General features: G+C 36.2%; 1 protein-coding gene across 1 annotated transcript in view; it reads right to left on the bottom strand.

Moving 5' to 3' along the window:
• smyd2a (SET and MYND domain containing 2a) overlaps positions 1-25,698 on the bottom strand; it is a 39,602-nt gene that overhangs the window by 2,006 nt on the left and 11,898 nt on the right. Inside the window, exons 3-11 of the mRNA XM_088626229.1 lie at positions 23,607-23,717; positions 18,711-18,771; positions 8,572-8,696; positions 5,832-5,899; positions 4,924-5,026; positions 4,288-4,398; positions 2,947-3,067; positions 1,980-2,154; positions 234-342 (exon numbers count right to left, since the gene is read on the bottom strand). Of these exons, the coding sequence (XP_088482355.1) occupies positions 234-342; positions 1,980-2,154; positions 2,947-3,067; positions 4,288-4,398; positions 4,924-5,026; positions 5,832-5,899; positions 8,572-8,696; positions 18,711-18,771; positions 23,607-23,717 (984 nt within the window). The remainder of the gene's footprint in view (positions 1-233; positions 343-1,979; positions 2,155-2,946; positions 3,068-4,287; positions 4,399-4,923; positions 5,027-5,831; positions 5,900-8,571; positions 8,697-18,710; positions 18,772-23,606; positions 23,718-25,698) is intronic.

Genomic DNA, 25,698 nt, shown 5'->3' with positions numbered 1-25,698 from the left:
AAAGTACCACTTAAACCAGCAACACTACCAATTACAAGTCTTTTTTTATTTTGTATGTTTCACATTTGAAGCTAGACAAATTATGTAGAGTTACTTCTCTAAATGTAATCTAAATCTTTACATTTCAACTAAAAGTATCAAAACGTATAGAATTAAGTTAATTCAAATCATTAACACAAATGACCTGTTGAAACAAACTTTTAGAAGGACAGACAAGAACAGACAAAAGTCACCTTCTTCAGGGCTTTCACTCCAAGAGACTTTTTCTCCAGTCCTATATACAATCGGCCCAGCTTCAGCCACATAGAGGCCACATTGAGAGAGTAAGACGGGTAGTGCAAGCTGGAACAAACCACACAGAATTAGGAACATCACTGCAGGTTCAAGTTCACTCCACGCTAGCTGACACACACGGTGGCTGCAGTGTTCCAGTGGGCTCAAGAAAGCAGTCACAGTACTAAAAAGTATGTACCAGTCATTTTGCTGTCTTTGTACATTTATTCTTGTTATAAGAGAACATGCATGTACAGTATCAGTATATATTATTTACAGTACTGTATTATAATTACAATGCCCTGCAAAAGCACTGGCACAGTGAAGTCTGCGATTTTACCTCTTACCATCAGTTCTCATCCAACAAACACTGATAAGCACACCTCTGAAGTATTTTATTTTTACTAAAGTCAATTAAAATAATTTAAAGAGTTAAGCCGTTTCATTTTGGAGGAGCAAAAGTACTGGAACGATTGGCTGACAAGTGTTTCCTGTGTAGTGAAGTGCTCCGAACATCCTATCAATTTCTCTTGCTTTAGTTCGGCCTTCAGAGGCCATAATAGAAAATCAAAATGTAAAACCATTTTGGTTAAGAAAAGACTTCAAAGAAAAGAAAAACTTTATTGGACCCATAGCACAGAAACCGGGCTTACCCAAATCAACTACTTGGAAAATACTGAAGGCAGCTGTAATTAACAATCAGTCAAGACCAAGTTGGTCAAGAAAATATACTTTTGGTCAAGATACTTTTTCTGTAAAACTGAAGAGCTTCCACAGAAAATCCAGAAACCACTGTAAGCAAAATTGTCGATGATTTCTAGAGTACAGGGGTGAAGATATCACAATCCACAGTTTGCATAAGAATGAGCCAGCAGATTTACAAAAACTATCTCTACTGTTAGATATAAACCTCTCATCAGCACAAAGCACAGAAATGATAGATTTGAATTTGCACAGTACAAAGCTGAGCCAAGAGAGATCTGGAAGAATAAATTAATTCCAAGAGAAAAGTGTGACGAAAAAAAGGAAATACAGATTCTCTAAAGAATACCTCCTCATCCATGAGGCATGGTGGAGGAAATGTCGAGTTGGGCAAGCTTGGTCACCTCTGGAACTGGCTCACTCCTCTTTCTAATGATTTAACTAATGATGGCTGCAGCAGTATGAATTCTGAAGTTTCTAGAAACATTTGTCTGCTTATGGAGAAGAAAATGCTTCCATATGTATTGTTGAGGTCTTAAAGTGATTTAAATCTTATGCACTGAAGAAATTCTTAAATAATTACTCAGTGTTTTGTAAACTCAATGGGTCACACAATTCAAGTGATTATTGACGCGTTTGGCATATTTAACCAAAAACAGAATTTAATTCTCTGAAATATTCTTAAATTAATCGGTACCAATATGTACGCAAGCTGCGTATTTCTTATAATGTACGTTATATTGTACTTAGCATTCATAATCTCAGGATCACAAATACAAATGGCTTGACAGCAAAGCAAAAAAATTTGACTTTGCTTTTAAAAGACACTGTATGACAGATAACAATTGGTTCAACATTAAGAACAAAACTAAACAGAAGTAAAAGGTGTAGCTAGAAAGAAAGACTGCATCAGGATTCAAATACTAACCAATCGGGTTTGCTCAATACCTTTTCATGGCGAGTTCGGATGAGTAATGTTTATTAATAATGCCTATAAAAATCACCTGTAGGGCTTGATTATTTTCTCTCCATAACGCAATGCCCCATCCCAGTCCTGCATGTAGAGGCAGACCCCCATGGCCTGATACATCATGTGCAGCATGTACACATTGGTGTCCTCAAACACCGCCCCCATCTTATCCAGACTCAGCTCGCAGATCTCCAGAAGCTCACTAGGGGGTGCTATTTGGTTAAGGACCCATCCCATCTCCACAACTCTAGAAAAACACTGGTTACTGTAGAAGTTCCATTACATATGAAGGAAGATATTCTGCAGAGGATCACTTCAGAAAAGAAACCAAACACCTGCAATTTTTCAACAAGTCTTGCTTATCCAACTAAAGGTGTGTAGCTACAAGCACATTTTACAGGTCTAACAGAATCCACCTTTGAGAAATGGAGGTTCTTTTGTTTTGCTTTTAGTTTGTAACACTTTTAGAAATTACTTATCTCTTTAGAAATCCTACTGAATTTCTCAAATTGTATGAGATCCTTGTGCTTTGAATCATAAATCATGTGAACTACAGTATTTCCCAGAGAAATACATTTTATGAGCTTATAATGGTGAAAGATTTTTCTGCAGAAAAGAATTCTTTAGCATTTACAATTTTAAATGGAACTTGTTATATACACACTGCTGCTCTTTATTTCTTTTTCTGTTGAAGCAGAAACTAAGTCAGATGCCTCATTTCATTGCCTAATTTCAGCTGGGCTGGTTTAATTTAATCAGTTGTGACAGGGAATTTATCTTGCCTTCGAGTTTCCAATTCTTCTGCTGCTGTGGGAACTGGGGTACCGAATCTTCGGAAACGCTTCTAGGGGAATACTAATGACCGCCTTAACTACGACCCATGCCCCCCATAGTCTGGAGGAAAAAAACTCAGTAATTGTGGATAATTCATTCACCTGAAAAGAAATTTGCAGCCTAGAATGCACAGATGCTAGGTGAAGTGGACATAAAGGAAAGGATATTTTTATAGTGTTTGGCTCTTCTGAACTCTTCAATGACGTTTCTGGCATACTTCACCATGTCTCTGACTGTCTCTGGTTTTGGAGGGTCACTCAGCTTTCGAATTTCCATTTTTGCCTTATCCTGTTAATAAATTGATCAGAAGGAGGAGTTTGTTAACATATCTGTCCCAGTTCAGATTTTTATTCCAAACTGGAATAGTCTGGATGACTCTTAAGAGTATTCAATTATTACATAAAATGTTCTGAAAGCAAACGATACAGCACCATCTTTTTGAATCTACCTCCAGCTGCTTGAGTTTTATTTTCCAAGGAGGTTTATGAATCTCATTAGGTAGAGATAAAATATGTATGTAGCAGAGAACCTCCCTCAACCTTTCATTCATTGCTACCCTATTCAAAGGCCCTACCAAATGTATTGTTATTTTGTAAAACCTTTTCTCAAAGATATCATCACAGGAGAACTGGAGAATTCAGATTCCTAGGATTTAATAATTTGTAGACAATATTGTACAAAGGAACTAGACAAAGCAATTTTCCACTTTTTAAAAACCTTGTAAACAGTTGGTCAATTCCCCCTCCTGCTAAACTTTCTGTACCTCCTCTCCCACTTTCAGTGCTTATGCCTTCTCCATTCCCTCCCCTATGCAGTGGAATGAACTACCCACAAAAATCAGTTGTTCAGTCCCTCAACACCTTTCAACACCCGCTCAAACCTCATCTGAGTAGAAAGCAAACTGCCATCTCTCAGCTCTCAAATACTGTACATCCTTCAGTAACTTTTACTCTCTATTGCACTAACATTTTTATTTCTCCCACTGACAATGTAATTTGCAAATTGTACTTCTTCACTGTAAGCATGGAATAAATACCCACAATATGTTTACGTTACTGCAGTAACGTTTCACACTATCCTTACATACATCAGACTTGGGGTTTTAATGAGTCCATTTCCTGCTTTGCTTCTTTTTGATTAGCACTTGCATTGCACTTCTAGCTTTGTTGTGCTTTGTTTATGAGCTGAATGGCCTCCTCTCTTTCATGGTGTTTCTTAGGCTTGTCCCTTTTTCTTATCCTTTGCATTTACATTTACATGTATACATTTACTGTATACATTGTGCTCTACCCTGGATAACAGCAAAACATATATAAATAACAATAATAATATTTAAATATCTCAAACATTTTGTGCCCTTAGCATTCCGGATTAATGTTAGATTCTAAGCAACAAAAGGAACACTGTAGATAACCTACTTTTACAGACCACTGCAGTGTTATTCTGACAAGTACATTTTGCTGATAAATCTAAAACTGGCCAAAAGGAAATCTGCAGGAAAGGCTTACTTTAGACTTGGTGGTGCATTCTTTGCAGTCACAGGTAAAGAAGTAGGAATCCCTCAACCTGTCATTTCTGTCTTCTGTCGGATACAGTAGGTCAATATAGCTGGTAAACACCTAAAAGACAAAAGAAAACAACTGAGCTTACAAGACGACAGCTACAGTCACCTTTAATAGTCCATTTCCGTCCATATACAAACAAGCTTCTGATGAAAAACTTCTACACCCATTGAATTCTTCCTCAATATATTTCTAGGCATCTGATTCTGTTATTGTCAGGATTATCAGTATCATACATTTCAATGTTCTGCAACTACTATCACAGTTGATGTTAGCTGTCATTTTCCTGACAATGTTTTACCATGTGGAACTGGAGATTATATGAGATGGCATCATCTTCGTCCTGGAAGACAGTCAATGGATGAATCCGCACTAATCATATTACACTCGCGGAAACTTCCAGAACATTTTTTATACTAGTTATAGGCACATTTCAATTTTTTTACCTTGAGGTCAAGGGTGGCATCTTGCAGAAACTATTTGAAGGCACCTGATTTTGGATTACTAATTGTTTTTAAGTTTAAAAAGCACAAGCAAAAAATAATTACTTCTTCGACTAATGAGTATTCTTGTGATTCTCACCTCATCACCTGGGTTGATTTCCTGGACGGCACGAACCTCAGCCACCGTCCCTCTGTAAGTGACGATGACATTTGGGCAGCAGGTGTGGTTCATAAGAGCAACGCTGGAGAAAGAAAATTTTCAAATCAATATATTTCATGAAATCACTTTCAGACAGTTGAAACAACAACAGAACGACTGAAGCAGCCCTTTCAGCATTTTCTAATGTAGTAATAACTATAAAGTGGTGAAGTCGCTTGAAAGTCCTCCTTTCACGTTCACCAAGCTTCTTTCTTTGCATGATTTGTTCTACAAAATAACAGTAAAGTATAACAATAATCACATTAAGTTACATAATGGCTCTTCATTTCATGTGTTGACGCACTGTACACTTAAAAAACATCCATTTTAATTGCTATACCCAAATATTTTATTTTTGTATGTAATTTAAGTCATTAATATACTTTAAAACTAATATAAAGTTTTAACTAAAGCATAGGTTTTTACATGTTTTCATGTCTGATAAGCCTGTATTTTATCTAAGAAACACACAACTATAAAGGCGAGTATGGAATCCCAACACACACAGATCCAGTATAAACAGAAAATATTGAAATACTGCCATTATGAATATTAGTGTTAGGAAGAAAAACAAAGCCACAAGGAATGGAATTCTTTTTTTAATATTGTTCAGGGATTCAATGGTTTTAGAAAAAATATATGCAAAACCATTAGTTTGATAAAATATTAAAATAAAGAGTCTTCACAATTCAAGTTAAGTGCTTGTCTAGTACATCTCATACATAATTTGATGGTCACTTCAATTTTTTATTTATTAAATTCTACTTAATACATTTTCACCACCACAAGATTTTATCCAGAAACAGACAGGAGTTTGAGATGGAGGTTTGCCGATTACTCTTCCTTACTCTGGGAAGACAGCAGAGCCCAAATGGGAAAGTTCTTCATCTTCTATTGTGAATCCATTGCAGTTGACCTACAAGTAAAATTAGATGTAATGAGCAGGATAATTTTATGTATATAGCAAATGTTTCCTTTTTCACTTTAAGGGACAGTTACAATTGACTGTTTTAATTGATCTTCTACCATTTAAATGGAAAATATTAAACAAATTAAGCAAGCAGTCATATCCCTATAAATGTATCGCCTTATACTGTAAATGTAAAACAATTGCTTTTAATGGACAAGATTTAGTTTGTGAAACCTACACCTTAAGGCTTTTAAGTGTTTAGAAAATGTATTAACTTGCCTGCTTCAACTGGTAATGTAATTAAAAAACAGTAATTTTCTGCACATTCAAAATTTCATTTTTTTATCATTGTCTTGGCATGTATTAGCATTGATATGGTTACTGCAAATTATAAAAAAAACACCAGAAATGTTTCTTTTGAATGGTAAGGGATTATGAAAAAGTCACAGAGAGTTTGAACACCAACTGGTTACCCCAAGTACAGAATGTAAGACCTTTTATGGCAGAAAACATTTCTGTAACACCAACTGGCAGCACTTCCAAGCCAGCACAGCTGATTCCCAGAGATAAATTGAACCCCCTGTGAGGGAGGGACAGCTAAGGATAGGAATGTTCCAACCAGGAAGGACAGCACAAAGCCCAAGTGCCTTTACAAGAGGAGTGATGAAGACTAATGACTTTCACGTTTTCACAGTGCCTTTGCTCTGTGATTGCTTTGTGAGCAATTGAAGGCAAATGGAAAAAACCTCCAACTGCATGTGGTTGTGAACAGAATCTCCCTAACCAACCAGTCGAATGACTGCGCAAACAAGTAGAATGCACAGAACAGAGCAGATTGGTAATGTTTCACAACTGGCGAAAGGGATGGGCAATGTTAATATCCTTCATCTGCACATGTGGATCTTAAGTGTTGAGAAGACCTATAGCAGCTGATCTTGTGGAAAAAACAAGTCAGCATTGTAAGTGGTCTTTGTAAATAGACAGGGCAGTGTCTTTCAACCTTTTCCATCCTTACACTTACAGTACATAAATATAAACGTTTTGTGGCACACTGCCCACCTCCCACACACACATTACTTGCCTATTAGACACATCATTATTTACAGTATATTCTAAACATTTCAACCATTAACCAATTCTACTTCATAGAGCTTAGTTACCTTATTATGGCAGGAAGCAATAACAGTGAAGCACATATCTCTTACTTGACAACTCGAAACTTAGATTTTCACCGTTTTAATGAATGTCAACATTGAAAATCTTAACCTGCATCCCACATGATTCCCATGTGAACAGTCTCAGACCTTTGGCCCTGTCTCGTATATGTACACAGAATGTGTAACATGACACTTTGATTATTTAATCATTTTTTTATATTTCTGGTATGAAAACTGCTGCACACCCGTTAATGTCTGAAGGTACACCACTGTGCTGTGACAGCAGAGAGACATTTTTTAATTATTTAATTTTATAACAAAAAAAGACTGGCATGCCTGAATACATCAAACATGACTCATAGTCATTGTCCTCATAGCACATACAGGGTCTCTAGATTTATTCACATTCCAAAAGAAAAAAGACCAAAAAAATAAATAATAACACAATAACAGAAAACTTTACAGACTAGAGTGGCCTGTTGAGAAATATAATTATGTAATCTTAATAGCATTGCGCAGAAAGTAACATTTGTCATAAATAATGAAAGTCCCAAAAAAGTGGCTCACATTTTTTCTCTTTTTTTTTGTAGTTGGTATTTTGTAAATCCTGACAAGATGCCTCCTGTAGTGCACTATGATGTTCCTGCCATCTCGATTGTTTGACTATTCCTTCCTCTCAGGCAGAATTCTTTAGGCTGGACTATTGAAAGCATTAGTAGAATGTTTTCATTCTGTCTTATCTCTATTTCAAAAGCAATATCCTCTATTCTTCATTACAATTTCCTAGAAATCCAGTCTTTTTTTTTGTAGATGATACAAGCCAGCTTTTCCTGTTGGCCAAAAACAGCGGAAAGTATGTGCTGAATGACTTGAAAACTGACCCTTTTCTCTGGGTACGTATGTGACTTTCTCTAAATTCAAGAGTGCATGCCTTATCTTCTTTGTGATAACCACAAGGTCTGTCTAAAGATCTCTACATCTTTAATTTTCCACAGAGCAGAAAAGCTTTGTTAGGACTCAGGTGGTAAACCTAAGATTCATACAAGCCTGAGTTCATCTTAAAAGAACTTGCTGGATATACTGTAAAATGTGTTTTAGATTAAGCAAGAACTCAACACTAATATTTTCCACTGTTGCTAACAACTTACACGTGATCAAGAATGGTACTCTTAAAATTGTTACTCCTAAATTAAAGTCTGTAACTAGGTCATAAACCATGTGATGTGTCAAAGAAAACAGCACACATCACTTCACAGGCAGTTGGAAGGGCAATATCAGGGGGAAAGTTTTCAAGGAGAACCTGATACCTCATTATTAAGACACTTCACATTAATTAATTTTGACAAAAAGCAATCAATTGACAGTATTGACAGTTGAAAGTATTAAAGTATGGGCTAAAGAAGCAGAAAATTGTATTATTCAGCTGAACTGAAACAAATTCACATACAGTGTATTTACAATCTCTAGAATTAAGACACAACAGATACTTTGCTGGATGAAGACATGGATACCTTTTCTTACCTGTGCAAAAAGCACCATAAGAGAGGCATTATCAGAGTATTCCAAGTGTTTGGAATAGAAATGATGGAGAGCAGCAATGTCAGTCTGAATCATCTCCATCTTCTCATTGTCCAACTTGTCCAGATCTGCAGAGCACAGAGACTTGTGTAGCAAAAATACATGCAAGGAATTAACATTCTTTGGACTTTGACATTACTGTATATACTAGTAAAATAAAGATAAACTCTTTAATCTTTATGTATTTTATTTATAACAGGAAATGGTTCATGTATTACATTACTATTGTATTCAGGTGTTTACAAAGGAAGAAACAGAGAACATGCCTCAGGCTAAATAAATAAAAAGTATATAATAGTATGAATATAATTAGCACAGAAGAAGCATACTGTAGGTGCTACTGTTACTTAAAGCACTTAAGATAAATTGCCAGAACCTGATGGTAATCAGCCAGCTGTAATTAAGGAAACAAGAGCCATTAACAGAACTCTCGCAGCCATCTCTCGAGACAGGGGTAATACCCACTGACCGGGAAATTGCAAATGTAGCATCCATGAAAGGGGTGACAAAGCCAAACCATGTAATTATAGACAACAGGTCTTATTCATATTACATTAAAGGTTCTGGAAAAAACAATCCAAAATAAACTAGAATAAGTCGGTAAATTCCTAAGGGATTGTGACCATGGATTAAAAAAAAAACACGTCTTACTTTACCTACGCAAGCAATGGCAACAAATGATATAAACAGAGCATGTGATATGGCATTTTAAGATTTTTATTTTATAGCTTTTAAAAACGTTATTCATTAAACTCTCATTCTAAAATTGCAGGTGGTAGGCAAACCATGTAAAGCGTGTACTTAAAATGATTAGGAATTGGTTGCTGGATAGGAAACAGATGGTACTGGGTAAAATGGGTAATGTTCAGATTTGGGGATTTACTGTAATTAGTGGAGTACCCAAGGATCTATATTAGGACCACTACTCTTCCTAATTTATGTCAATGGTCTAGAATCTCGTATAATTAGGACGATATTCATGTTCACAGGTAGTAGCAATTGCCACATATATACAATCCAAATGATTTCCCAGCTGCTACTTGAATTCTCAGTATTATACTGTATGTGTCACCTTGGCTGACAAGTCAGTATACGATGAGTTGGTGTACAATCACTGGCTTTGTTATAAGCTGGTACAGCATGCTCTTTATTAATAGTGAGATCACCAGAATGAGAAATGAGCAGAACACAGAAAAGAAAGCATCTACTGTACATAGGGCTCAGCACAGTTGGCAGAGTATTTTCCTAAAGTAAATGAGTAAGTACTTGGTAACTGCTAAAAATTTTTGTATTCATTTATTAAGTCTCTCTATAACATATGCCTTCTAACTAAGTTTTGTTATTCATGACTCGGCTGATTTATGAGAAGTTTTTTCTAAAATAATGCAGGAAGAGGGAAAAGGCTAGAACTAAAGGAAACTCAATGGCTTTGTGGGACTGAGGAATTGGAAGAAGTAGAATAATTATACTGTAGGACAATTTTAAAACTGTCCCTACCTAGACTACGTTTCTCTCGTTTTTATTTTTTTGGGGGGGTGGTGGGGGAACCAACTGACTGAACTACTGATAGACTAAGTATTTACAGTATATGACCTGGCGAAAATGTTCAATGTTAATATACATAATAAGTGCCTATATTCAAGGCATGCCTCTATTCATTGTGTATCTAAATTTGACTTTTCAAGAATACTGAACCTATATATACAGTATTTCCCATCATTCCAGTCTTTCCCATTATGCCTTATTGGTTTTATATAGCCTCAAATCTGTCTTTTAAAGAGATGAGTGTTACAAGATGATACCAAAATAGAAGGATTACTAAACACTGCGGAAGACTTGGCTTGGACCAATTCAGGACTGTGCAAACATCTGGCAGATAACATTTAATGTACCTCCCCATACTCGTCTACATGCAGGCAAAAAAACTAGACTACAGATCTAAAACAGGAAACACTGAGCTTGAAGAGGCTACGTAAGAGAAAAAGGTATTTATGTAGGCATCATTTTCATCTTACAAGCAATGTGGGGAAGTAATAAACAGGAAAAAATATGATGATATATAGTTAAAAGTTAGAATTTAATTTGAGCAATAATGTTATGTTAAAATTCTATAATGCACTATTAAGAATATCATGCACAATTTTTCTCATCATGGCACAAAGATATATTGCTGCTCTAAAATCACAATATATTTCTGGGCGTTCTAGAATGTCGTACAGTGATACAATAAAATAACTGAACTTTTTAGTACTGAAAAAGAATACTGCAACAAAAGTAAATCCAATTGATAATTTTATACAAGGGGTTACTGCAGTCTGGAAAACTGCTATGTTCCTGAAGCTAAGACCCTGGATCCTTTCAGAAAATGTCTGGACGAGACTCTCAGATCAATCAGAACTAAGGAAACAAAATGAGTGAGATAGACAGTTTCTCATTTATAAATGTTTTTTTTTTGTTCTTGTGAAAGATTAAGAAGGAGAGAAGGCCATTTGGCTCATATTGCTGTAATGTTTTCACTGATGTGTCAACGTCCTCTAAAGAATGTCTATTTCTAGAATAGCTGCACATTTAAGTTTAATTTACTCCACATGACAGTCATGGATAGTCTTTATTAGGCTTTGCTGCAAAACAGCAGGGGCACTCGTGGTCCATTGGTCTGTCGTAGAAAGATTTACAGTAAACGTCTTTACTGTGCCCGTTGTAGTATTTAATATTTATATGGAATTTTACCACTGAAGGGAAATCTTAGTGCCTGAGCATAAAAAGAATAGGAGCATACTGCAACGCGTGTGAAGGCCATAAACGATATAAATTTTGGAACTTAAACATACAGTATATGGCTGGTCTCGGTACTTTAAAGAAAACATACACACCAGTATTCCATTTCTCCCTAAACATTTTAAGCATCGAAGTCTTTAACTAACGTGATACCGGAGTCAACAAGCATACTTTTAGAATTTGATTAAAAGGGAATATAATATGGAATCGCGTATCTCAAGAAATTAATAACGATATAATTATATTCATGTTGCAAAAAAACTGCAACGGACATAAAAACTGCCTTGCTTTTAACAGAGCGTTCCATAATTTCTAACTACGAAAATGATTTAAACTGCGACACTTATCATTCAACCAGAGCTCGAAATATCACAAGGATCCTCTAGAGCACAGCAAAGACTGTATTAAAAAAATCGTGTATCTCAAGAAATTAATAAGATATAATTATATTCGTGTACTGCGACAGGGCTGTGTAGGGCTGAGTACAACCCCCCTCTCTGCGGGAGTGCTGGCTGTGACGAATCAAACTGGTTTCACAGGTATTTTCAAAGTAGGAAGTACAGTACTTACTAGTTTAAGAAAGCTAGGCTCCTCAATGAAATCGCTTTAACATGATAATGCATTGGTGTTAACAGTCCGGGCGTGGCAACCTTCTAAGGTCAACTCGACTCGATTGGAAGACAATGAACATATTCTAGCCCTAAATGAATTAATAGCAAACACGGTTTACATAAAATACATTTTTTCAAGAAAGTTTATAATAATACGATCTATAGTTGAAATCTGAGCCTTAATATAAAGAAAAAGCATTTTCAGAGAGCAATCACGCTGTGTTTATGTAGAAAAAGCGAATAGGTTTATGAGCAATCTAATTACTTATTCGTTTAAAACGCTATATAAAATAAAGTCTATTTAAAGTTGAATGATAAGTGTCGCAGTTTAAATAAATGTTGTAGTTGGCAACTATGAAACGCTCTGTTAAAAGCAAGGGAGTTTTTATGTCCGTTGCAGTTTTTTTTAAACTGAACTTGTTTGAATTGACTGAGCTCCGTGCTGTACCACACAATGTCTGTTTTTTTTTGTGCTGTCCTACTGTACTTCCTACTTTGAAAATACCTGTGAAACCGGTTTAATTCATCACAGCCAGCACTCCCGCAGAGAGGGGGGTTGTACTCGTTAATGTCTTAGCACAAAGCAGAAACTTCTTGTATTTTCAGATGACATACAAGTGGAAAGATTACAGATTTTAATCGTCTTTTTTCTGAACCAGGGAAAATCTGATCATGTTTCTCTATAACAATAATAAAAAACTTTATTTTACATATCACCTTTAAAAGTGGCATCTCAAAACAATACAGTAGATGTAAACCACAGATTACAAAGTAAATACCCAGACAAAAGCAAACGCGTTTTTAATAAGATGCTTTTATTCGTTCATAATCCGACGATCTCAGGAAGACTAATGGGGGTCTGGCTTTTTTTCTGGAAAACCATAACTCTGGTCTTGTCCAGATTGACTGTCAGCGCCCAGGTCTGACAGTGCTGCTCCAGCCTCTGTTCTGTGGGCGACAGCAGGACCAGTTCGTCTGCAAAGAGCAGGAACTCGATTTCTGTAATTAATGCAGATCAGTAAATCAAGGGACAAAACAGTTATTGCGCCCGGCTCCTCAATGGGCTTTGATGTGCTAATGCGTTGGTTTAACAGTCCGGGTGTGGCAATGTTTTTTATTATTGTTATAGAGAAACATGATCAGATTTTCCCCGGTTCAGAAAAAAAGATCTGAAGTACTGTACTGTATACTAGTTTGTCACTCTTCTCATCCCCTCTTTGCTAAATGGCTTATGAATCGAGTCACATGAAGACAGAGGTGAAACAGCCCTACACAGCCCTGTCGCAGTACATGAATATAATTATATCTTATTAATTTCTTGAGATACGCGATTCTTTTAATACAGTCTTTGCTGTGCTCTAGAGGATCCTTGTGATATTTCGAGCTCTGGTTGAATGATAAGTGTCGCAGTTTAAATCATTTTTGTAGTTAGAAATTATGGAACGCTCTGTTAAAAGCAAGGCAGTTTTTATGTCCGTTGCAGTTTTTTTGCAACATGAATATAATTATATCGTTATTAATTTCTTGAGATACGCGATTCCATATTCTATTCCCTTTTAATCAAATTCTAAAAGTATGCTTGTTCACTCCGGTATCACGTTAGTTAAAGACTTCGATGCTTAAAATGTTTAGGGAGAAATGGAATACTGGTGTGTATGTTTTCTTTAAAGTACAGAGACCAGCCATATACTGTATGTTTATGTTCCAAAATTAATATCGTTTATGGCCTTCACACGTGTTGCAGTATGCTCCTATTCTTTTTATGCTCAGGCACTAAGATTTCCCTTCAGTGGTAAAATTCCATATAAATATTCAATACTTAAACGGGCACAGTTAAGACATTAAATATACATATACATACTGTTTACAGTACAGTTTGCATACGGTAATATGTTTATTTTCCTAAATCAATCTCTTTTATGAGCATATGAAAGGCATGGTGAATCGATTCTCAAAAATTACTGTACTTTGCATTATTGGAAACAAATGCGTGATTGCGAAATGCTGTGGTGTTACTTTTACAAAGACGGTCAATGAAAAAAAGAATGTTGACCAGGGCAATACTTTGAGTTTAGACTTACAGCTTTTCCAAGGTCATTCATTATTAATACTATTAGTAATATCTTTGTTAAAGACTTTGATGGCGACAGCTCAAACATGAGAGGTTGAGCTTTATTAGCTCCACCTTGCGGAAATTCCGGATACTATTATTTTGCTTGTCGTATTATAGGAGAATTTAAGGTAACTAGCGGTATTTACCAGTAACTCGCGGTATTTACCGGTAGCTTGTGGTAGACTGCGTACAGCGTACCGGAAAATAATGTGGTATCGCCCGCGCATTTTGAATGGCTGCATCTGTATGTAGCCAAGCTGTCAAAGCCTTAAAGTTTTCTCTTGTCAGATAAATGCACAGTTACCTTTGGTGTGCTACTACGAGTTTAGGCAGAACCAGTTACCAGTTGCTCCCACAAAGTCCAGCACATGGACTTCTCCTATGATGCTGACCTTACAGGTTTTGTAAGAAGCTTTAAAACATTTGCTCAATTTGCTCCGTTACACAGTAGTGGGAAAAAACAGAAGAACGTTAGAGCATCAGAAAGGTCTGCGAACAACAGGGGGTCATTGGCCCCATCTTGCTAATTTTGGTTGTTAAGTATTTAAGTGAATCTAAAATTTCGACCAGCCATTTCAATAAAAGTGTTGAACCACCTGGCAGGGAAGACTATTTACTCTTTTAGTAATTTTTTTCCTATTCTCTGTCCACAAAGTATTCCACATAAAATTCCAAATCTGACCCAGTGCTCTTAGTTCACAACTGGGTGTGAAACAATCCAGCCACAGGATTTGAACCAGCAACCTTCCAGCCACAAGTGCAGATCCTTAGCCACAGTGCCACTGCTCCACCCCTTATTCATTATTGCTCATGGCCTTTGATATACTTGATAATTTACCATTTGAAACAAAAAAACAAATTTGCCACTACTAAACGTTCTTACATTTACTAACCTGCACTTTTAAAATGCATCAGATCAATTTTCATGCTTTTGCACTGAAGGCAGAGAAAGTCTCTGGTGAGAGGCCTTTTCAGTCAAAAAATACGTTATATTAAAAAAAAAACACATTAGCGCTTCTGGAATCTACTGTATATCAAGGGAAAAACAAAGTTAGCTGGTATAGCAACTGAAAATAACCTTTTATTGTGTACATCTTTTACACAAAAAAGTGTAGCCTAGCCAGAGGCTACCACCTTTGCCAATGACAAAACAGCACGTGCCCAGCCATCTTACAGATAAGGAAAGTGCTGAATACAAATACATTTCTAAAGCCTTTTTCCCTTTTCTTCTCCATTTAAAATATAAAGAGTTCCTGTGATGCCAAATGGATCATTTTCAAAAACCAAAGTAACAACTTAAAAGCACCAGGTGGCATGGCGAGAAACCCAGAAAGAACACTACTCACTCCTGCCAAGAGTACACATCACAAAAAGGTGCGATTAGCGAATCGGCTTTGAAGAGCTTCATTTGTGTTGCCCTATGGGGAAGTGGAGAGAAAACTGCTTTTAGAGCCATCCAAGTGTGGACTTGGCATCATTTCCAGAGAGTGAATAGATAATCTGTGGGCCTGTACATGATAAGAAGTCTGTTATTTATTTGATCTTTTCAACATAAATTCCTACCGGAGTTCTCTTAACTACTGACAATTACTGAAATCAAAGAAATAAAGATGCCACCTAAATTAGAAGACATACAATAAACACCACCAAAATAACAAACATGATGCAACATTCAGTAGTCAATCTAATGTCAAAGGCACAAACGTTTGGGGTTGAAAAACAAAAGTGTGTCATTTTTACCAAGAATATTACTAGATGCTGTTGGCTGTCACGTTTTAAGCTGCTGATGTAACTCATTCTTAAGGCAAGAGACATTAACAGTCTAATATTCTGTCAGATCAAAACCTTCTGCGTTTTGGGCTTTGTCATTTATTTCTCATTAGCAAAACAGCACAGCGGTCCCATTGGTGTATTGCAGAGTTACACTTTACCTTTAAGCACTGATTATTGATGTGTTGCTAACTTTGTTCTTTTTCATGGCAGTTTGACTGGAGGTTTGACATCTTGAAATTGCATATTGAGAAGTGTTGTTTTGAATTCTTCAGTAAATCGTACAGGGCCTTAAAAATTCAGGGATTCAGTCAACTGTGACTGGAATTTTCCGGGCTGCTGCATGTGTAGCACCACCAGTGTAGGGCTAGGATTAGTCAGCCAGGTGAAAAGTGATTTCTGTAAATTGACAGGAGCCAGCAAATTCACAGTGATGTCATAGAGAGACGTATCACTCATTCAATTGATCCAAGGCATTCCTGTAAGGTCCTGTGAAAGTTCTAATGCTTCGAAATATACACAGCTCTGAAAGTGTGTGTTGTGGAGCTGCTATTTACATTTAATTCTCACCTGTGTGAAGCCATAAAGCAGAATCATGTACAACCTGACAATTCCTGCAATCTTGCATATGAAAAGAAGTGTATTAGCCTGTTAACAAGTAGTAGACATTAACTTTCCACACGTTAACAACCTGGGCAAACAAATGGAACATTGGAATGATGAAGAACCTCCACATCAGTTTATGTTCCGTGACAAAATTAAATTTCTATCATTCCATCTATGATGCAGACAAAACCTTATATAAAGACACTGACATCAGAATAGTGGCTTATAACGTGAAGCACAGGCTCTTTCATGAGAAAAGTAATTATGCTTAATTAATGTAATAGCATTACAAAAGAAATATTATTTGCTTTAAAAGACTAAAAAATAAACATTTTCACCCAAACAACAAATGGTAACTTGGTTAGGCTGCTTCTCCATCTGGACTGTCTTTCCACCCTTGCTATGAAGCTATGCAACAATGTGGTATATTCAAGTCATTAGTTTAGCATCTCAATAAGGTTGTATTAACAAAGAAGATCAAGGGTTTATGCCTGTGTGCAATTAACACAAAAATATTTAAACCTTTTCTGTAAATATAACAGTAGGCTACACTATAGTACAGACTGTCAGGACACAATTAAAGACCCATGAACCATAAGTGTGACAAGAGTTTCTAAATGATTAACGCATAACCTTTTATGCTTTATAGATTAAATGCATCTTTAGCTTTTTATCACTGACATTTAATGCATTTAAGCGTAGAATCTCACCACTTAAAAACCCTGTTGAACACCTATGATTGTGCCACATAAATAATATTACCTCCTAACCTTATTACATGTCTTGTAAACACACAGCTAAATTTCTTGTATGCTTGTATATTTGTGCCTAACATAATAACTATTATCCCTCTAATGCACTGAGTCATGTACAGTGAAGACTCAGCTTTGGTTATTTCAGGTTGACGTGACCTTTAAGAAGAATAAGGGGCTATTAAAGGGATAGATCTTAATAATTAAGCTTGTGAATTATGTGATGTATATTCCGCTTCACCTTTCTTCTACAGGCAAAGCATCATTACCTATTAATTGAACTACTATATTCTACATCAGTCTAAAATAAAGTGCTCTGTACTGCTATAATTCTTAGTTTTCTATTTTATATATTTAACCTACAGATACCTTTAACATTTATACTGCTAAACTGTACATAAAACTGCAATGCTATAGTGCTGTTTGACAATATATAATATTTCTTGTAGTCAAAATAATTTATTATGTTTTACAGTTCATGTAACATTATTCTGTATGGTGTAAGGCTATGAAAGGCAAAATTCTTTTAGTTAATTTTATGTCTCCAAAACTGGTAAAATGTTTATACAAGCCAGAGTTATCTCAGCAAGGTGCACGGCAGGATACACCCTGGATGGGATGCCAGTCCATCGCAGGGCAGACAGAGAAAAACACACATACTCAAACCAGGGCCAATTTTAACAGAAGCCAATTGACCTACCAGTATGTCTTTAGACTGCGAGGGAACAAGAGAAAAGAATGAAAACTGGGAGAACACGCAGAACCACACCAGGAATTGAACCCAAAGATCCAGTGCTGAGAGGCAGCAATGCTAACAATTTCACCACTGTGCCATCTCTTTTGTGCACATAAAAAAGTTCAATTTTATCTATCTAAAATTTTGACCTGAAAAGGTCACGGTTTGGTTCTGAAACCAAGCCAACTGATTAATATGAGTTCCATATTTCCTACTGTTTAAGTGCAATGCTTTTCTTACCATTTCACTCCACAACACCTGATAAAATGTTGTTCAGAACACACCATGCAAAAGGCCAATATGTTCAACTCAACAGCTGTCTTGACAGCTGTTCCTAGCCTACTATATTCAAGCAATCTCTTACTCTTCTTTTGCACGGGGAATGTGGATGTCAGAATTTCTGTTAGTGTCACCTTACAATAGGCGATTGATTTCAAGCTTGTAAGTTGAAGCTAGTCATATGATTAAGCATGAGTTTTTTCACATTCATTTAATTATTTCATTTTAAAATTCCTTACAAGAATATATAAAAGAGAGTGGTGATCTTACCAGCATATAGTAATTAGTTAATTACATTACTTACTGTAATTCAGTGTTTGTAATCCATTATGCCAAAGTTTCTCATCTACAGTTCTTGGGGCAAAAATCATATTCTTCGAACTTGTTTGCTTTGTTTTCTGTCCAATCAAGTACTGTAACTCTAATGTCATACTTACGTGATTCGAACTCCTTAACGGATAACAACTTCTCCGATGTGGTTTTTTCTGTCTGTATTTTCTGTCAAAAACAAACAAAAACCTTACTGTTTCACCCTGAAGTGACACATTCAAAACAGGACATCTCCTTGGAGAATACATAATGTGATTAAGATAAAAAAATGTATTTAATACCCTCTTTCTTACAGGTTTTGCAGTACCAAGTAGCTCAACCAACAACACTGTTCTTTGTTGCAGTGCAGATTGAGCTCTACGGTTCCAACATTACTGGTTTGAGTGTCTCATCTACTCTATGTGTGCATTTGGAATATGGCACTCAAAACATTTTAAATATTCTTTATGTTAAGTTCTTTTTTTGAAAAGCCAGTTTCTTCACCTCTATTCATATTCAGTGGCTGTTGGTTTCTACCTGCATTCAGCAACACTTGGGGAAAAAGCAAAACAAACCTGGGCCTTTGCATGCATTCCCAGTCAAAATAAATACACATCTTGTCTCTGTCCGCCTGTATCTACTGATAACACCCAGTGTGTTCCTTGCACTTCATACGGCATGAAATGCTTCACTGGACACTGCATGGTTCCAGCTCTTCTCAGGCGTAGCAGTGTGGATATCTATCTATTATCCAGCTAGTTTTCTTACAAAGTTATAAGTTCTTTAAATGTAGTTAAAAGCTAGTGTATTAATGAGGTAAAGATTGCAAAAAAAATCTAAATTGATTAATTATACAGTGCCCAAACATGTAGAGACAGCAAATTCAAAACTCTTACTTTAACTTTATGGTCAAGCAATTTGTTTTTCCTTGAGAAGAATGTGGGTCAAGAAACAAAGAAAGCATTTGCTAGTGTCATGATTAAGGATTTAGATATTGATTTGATATCCTCTTATTTTATGTATATATATATATTTGAATCATGTGCTAATCAGTTTCTGGCCAATTTTATGCACATTTGATTACATGAGAACAAAAACATACGTTGTGTTCAACACAGTTATATTAAGTCATCATGAGGATTGGGACACAATCACTTCAAATAAATTGCCTTCAACAATTTGAGTTTTTGCACATTTATGGGTGCCCAAAAATTCCAAATTTCAACTTAAAATTTTTCCTGAGTAAACTGAATGCTCAATATGATTTTTCATTTTTTAACTCTTTGGTTGCACTGGCCGCATGTGTTGAGTCATTGTCATAGTGGCAATGGTAAAGTGCTGCACAACAAGAAAGGAAGCATTTTCTTCTACGTAAGCAGGCCACATGACTCCCACAACACTTTACTGATGTGTTGGTAGTCTTTCTCCATAATTTTAACTTTCCATATTTTGGTAAAGGTAGAACTGCAGAAAGTAATTGATTTTGTCAAAAATTAAATAGTTGTGGTATAAAATTATATTTCTAGTAATGTTTTAATAATTGTTAATATTATTATTATTATAGGTCAGAGTGAAATTATAGTTTAGACTTCATTGTCCCAAACGTTGTAGGGCACTGTATCTCAAGAAATGCAACCTGGTTACTCCAACCTAACTAGAAAACACAAGAGATGACTTTGACACATAAAAGGAAATCAAACCGTATCCTGAATGCAGCTAACTCTTTAACACTCTTTAACTTGACACCTTTAGAAGGAGAACATGTAATTTACATGACGGATGATTACAGTAATTTTAGTCCTATTGTTAACTCACTCTGGATTGATTTCTCCTCAAATCAATGATCTATAAAACCTAAACTGTAAAGGATCAAACAAATCCTTGCAATCAACTTTCTTATTTTTTCCTGGCTATGTAGCTCTCATTAACGCGTTTGCAGCTGTTAATTTGAAACATCTTCTCCACAGGGCTTTAGTTTTTCACCTCAGGTTCATTTCTGGCTGGGATTGAATTCAAATTGAGTTTCGATATGTCAAGTCAGCCTCCACATGCGCTGTCGTCTACATAACAAAACGGAACTGTGGTTAGACACAGTTTGTCACAACTGCCTCATCTTTATCAGACAGAGGTTCACAGATGATGAAACAAGAGAACTGGCAATACTCCCTCGGCTTCATAATGCAGTTTTCCAGGTGTTTCAACACATGCTAATTATTTCAGTACCACAAATCAAAGATAGTAAATTAGTTTTCTTAAGAAACAAACCTCAGCAGGAAAGTTTATAGGGCAAGCAAGGTTTTAAACTAGGCAACAGTTTTTTTACATCTAGTGTTGTTTTGGAATAAGGTCATAAACATATAAAAAAGCCTAAAGGTTATAACAATGAACATCATTTTCATAATGTACCTTAAAACAATTTTAAAATAGCAGCTCATTCATCACATTTGCTGACTGAAGAGAAGATTTTAATGCCACCTAACGGACATATACCTGGCACCCATTTTTGTGTTGGCAAAAAGCTCTCACTCAGGTTGCTACACTGTCAATGACTCTTGAGAAAGTCTGAATTTAAAAGTCTTAAAAAAAAGAGAAAAAGGAAGGGTATTGGACTTCTCTGATTTCTCAGTTTTGAATTTACTTACCCTACTGTTCAGAGACTAACAAACTGCTAAATGATGAGATAAGCTGCAGCTCTGTAAAACTGAATGTACCTGTGACAAACACATTATCTAGAAAACTATGTCCCTTCTCATCAATAATAAAGGCATCCATCCCAGGTATTGTAAAAATTATGCTAGAATTATTGGTTCCAACGTTACCAGCAGCTAATAAGTGAACATCATTACTCTAAATGCAGAGGGAGGGCAGGCAACAACATTACCAAATGCAGAATTTGGTTTTACATCCAGAGATATAGATTTTTTCAGATATGAGAAGATTATGTCCATCTTTTTGGGTTTAAACAGTGTTTCTCCGTTTAGTTTGTCATTTTCTCCCATTTCAACCCCAACTGCAACAGAACTGTTACAATTTAACTGCCCGTCACCATTGTGGATGAAAGTTGTTTATCATGGATGAGGAGCTCCTGTTGCGCTTGTAATGCCTGGTTGCTTCCCTAGTTACAGTAGTCTAACTCCAAAGCAACGTCTCATGTCTTGAGATGAAACTGATCTGAACGTCACAATCACAACAATTTTTAATGATGTTTGTTCTTGGTTTAGCTGCATTGCTAAAATATTACTGACATTGATTTGTTTTTCAGACTGTTCCATATTGACAAGGGCTTGCTTTTAACTGCACGAGTGAAAACATAAGCCTTTCATGAAATGTCATAGATTTATATAAAATGTAAAACATTTCTATCCCCCAACCACCACTCCCACCCACATACGTACAAGGATTTACAAGACTCTCTGTGGAAAACTCATCTCTCACCATGATGCATGGAATAAGTTCAAGTTCTGTGTGCAACCACTTAAGAGAGCAAAAGAATAAATGCCATGGCAGCATTTATTGAGCAATATTACTTTAGGTAATATGCATACTCAGGAAAGGAAACATTATGAAAATTCAGCATAATGATATTAAAGTATGCAAATTATTTTGACAAAATGTACTTTCTTAGAGAAACTAATCTAAAAAAACTGTAAGAAGCTCTGAAACAGAGAAAGAATATAAAGGTAAAGTGGTTCTGATCACAAATTCATGTGTAACCCCTTATGTCCATGCAATGTCCAGCCTTTCATACTTTTTTTAATTTCCCAGTAACTAATGAGTCACAAACTTACTGATCTGAGCAAGTGTTGCAGGTCTCTTTGTATCTACATTAAGCAATACCCTGCTATTTTTGCTACAGCTTAGTTAATAGAGATAAATTAATGCACACTGCTTAAAGTGTAATAATCATAAATCCAAACAAACTGCAAACAACATAACACACAAAATAGTCTAGAAAAATTACTCCACGATCATCTATTTAACTGAACAAATATTACCAATTTATTATGATGTTCCTGTTTTTAGATACCCTTCAAATCTCAGACATTTATTAAAGTTCATTCATTAATCTGAAAATAGATGTTTTAAAGTGGAGTCTATAATCTAGAAACAAACAAAAATGTAAATTAAGACTATCATCAATCTAGTTATATTCAAGATCTCAACATAGAAACTTTCCAAGAGATTCTGTTCCAGGGCTTTGCTACAAACAGCTCTGTAATTGAGTAATTGAATAAGGCTGGCATAGCTGTATTCAAGTCCTACACTGGATCATCTTGTTGAGATCTCCTTACAGTAGAAATACTTTCAAAAGAAATTGAGTTAAATGCGGCACAACTGACAAGTTAAAATAAGCAAAAAACAGAAATGGGAGACAAAAAGGTTTTGAAAAAGAATTGTGTAAGATGTTTCAACCCTCAAGTGACCTCTATTCTAGTAACCTGTTGTTCTTTTCATTACATAATCCCTGTGGTGCCTTATAATGCTTATTGGATTGTACCAAAACAACCCTTTCTTCAAAAATGAAATCTACTATTACTGTTCTGACTCAATGTTTGGGAAAACATGGATTTTGATTAAGTTAATTTATAATAAATCTGATGAAAATATCTTTTGGGATCTGTGAAACACAGTATGGTACTCAACTGAAAGAATATGTCTCAATCATGTTTCACAGGGGATTGCTGACATCTTGGTTCTGTTTTGCTGTTTTGTTAGACTGATCCAAACACATTCTTTTGTAATTAACATTTAAAATATGACAATTTGTTGCTCATGTTGATTAGCACTCTTATGCCTGCTTCATGAACATCCTGCCTCCAGTAAAAAGATGCAATGTTCAAAAGACGTCTTTGAAAGGCTGAAATTACACAGAGCAGTGTAATTTTCTCAGACTGGCACGACTTGCCCTCACTTGCATTGTCTGGTAATGATGACAGGACAGCCTTGGGGCTGACAGCCTCCTCTCTGCCTTCTTCAATCTCCAGCCCACCCTCCCCCAGCTTGCCTCTATCTCTCCTGCTCACCTGCTTGGCAATGATCCTGGCAGTAAGCCTGACAGTCTCTGATGGATTCCAGTTCTCTCCGAAAGTACACATGGACGAGCACTCCAGCTTGTGCATAGGCCAGTCCCCTTTCTGGAAAACAAAGGAAAGAACGGTCCAGAAATTAAGACTTGATTTCAGGTTTTCCACTGACGTAACACTCGAAAGAACCAGTCACAAAGCATTTTGTACCTGCTTGAGCCTTCTGCTTTCCAATTGTTTTGTTTTTTTAAAGTACTACAATTTGTTTTTTCTATTGATGGTATTGCTTTACAATCAGCGTTACTATTTATTTAATATTGCCAATGGACCAGGTAATGCTCAATGTTTTCTTCTATACAGTATAATGGCATTTTCTGTATTATTTATTTCATGGATAAATGTGGAATTTTAGTCTTCACAGGTCAGTAGGATGTGGCAATAACACACATTAATAGTACAGTCACTGTGAAAACAACTCAATCTTAAATGAAAAAAGTTGTGCATCAATGATAAGATTCTCAATGAAGCCCACAAGATAAAGCGAATTTGTTTTTTAAATTAACCAAACAGGTAACATGTTCTTACAGAACTGAGTTGCAGTACTATACCATATATCATTCTTTTGTTCATAATTATTTACCATGTTTATCAAGGTTAAACATTCTCAAAGGTGAAATTATATTAAACATTCTGCTCAATATAACATCAAATTAAAATAAATTACATTGTCACCCTCTGTAATTTGAGTGGGTCAGGTGGGTAGCTGCGTCAGCATGCGTAGGCTGCAAAGGAACAAGTAATAGGTTTATTCCATCCCCAGGACTATTACCGACACCTTTTCCGTCCTACAGGATGATCCCTCCATTGGGGCCCTCTTTTCTGACTGCCCCATCATCTCATATCGCCGACCACCTAATCTGCGTAACCTTCTTGTACACAGCTTCCTTGACTGCCCTCGGCAACCATCCACACCAGGCACTTTCCCTTGCAACAGAGCTCACTGTATCACCTGCAGGTACACATCCACCACCACACTCATTCAAGGCCCCTGAGGACAATTCCGGATCACCCAGATGGCATCTTGTACCTCTTACAACCTTATTTACTGTATCTATTGCAGTAAATGCCCAGCCATCTACATTGGAGAAACAGGAAAGAGACTCTGAGACCATTTCAGAGAACATGTTAGGGCTGTGAAGATTAAAGATCTCTCCAAGCCCATTGTTTCTCATTTCACCTCCGACGGCCATGACCACTCTAATCTTTCCATCTGCGTTCTCAATGACAGTTTTCCGAACTCATACATCAGAAAGACTACAGAAACAAAAATTATACTCCAGCTAAGATCACACCTTCCCCCTTCACTTAATGACAGACTACTTTTCTTCTATATTCTCTCTATTCATTGTAGGTTTAATTTCACACCTCTCTTCACCTATCCTGACTTCACACCTCCTGATTAGCCTCTCTTTCTGTCCCCTGCTCCCGCCCCTCGCTCCTCCTCTCTCCCAGCTTTTGTTCTCCCACTACATTACCTTTGCTTATTGCCCTGTCTTTCTCACACCTGAAGAAGGCTTCATGGCTGAAACGTTGTTCTCTTTCTTCGCTTTTCAGCATGGAATAAACCTATTACTTGTTCCTCTGTAATTTGATTCTTCTAGTCTGTAGTACCACAGAGCTTTTGGCCCAACACTACATGAATAAACCCTTCAATAACCCTGCAATTGTAGTTTACCTACTACTTCTTTATCAAAGGAGCACTATTTCATAGCATATTTCATTTTCTGTACAGTATGTTGAATATACTATTTAATCTTTTAAAAAGTAGCACATTATCTAGCAAATCCCAGAGAGGAAAATTAAAATTCATCAAGGCTTGTCTGAATTATACAACAATAAGCACAGACTACAGAACTTCACTATTTACTATTTAAACCTTCCCTGTGCATTTTTAAATAGGGGAAACAGAAATATATTAACCATCTTATTTATGCAGATATACTGAGCAGAAGAAAAGATCGCTTATAACTACAACAAATTCACAATGTACTGATAACTCATTGAACATCACACAAAGTTGGTAAATGCATTA

Source organism: Lepisosteus platostomus, chromosome 3 (genome assembly GCF_059453375.1).
Source record: "Lepisosteus platostomus isolate fLepPlt1 chromosome 3, fLepPlt1.hap1, whole genome shotgun sequence".
In the NCBI taxonomy this organism is placed as follows: domain Eukaryota; kingdom Metazoa; phylum Chordata; class Actinopteri; order Semionotiformes; family Lepisosteidae; genus Lepisosteus; species Lepisosteus platostomus.
The sequence above is the reverse complement of the archived record's forward strand: the minus strand, read 5'-3'. Positions and strand labels throughout refer to the sequence as shown.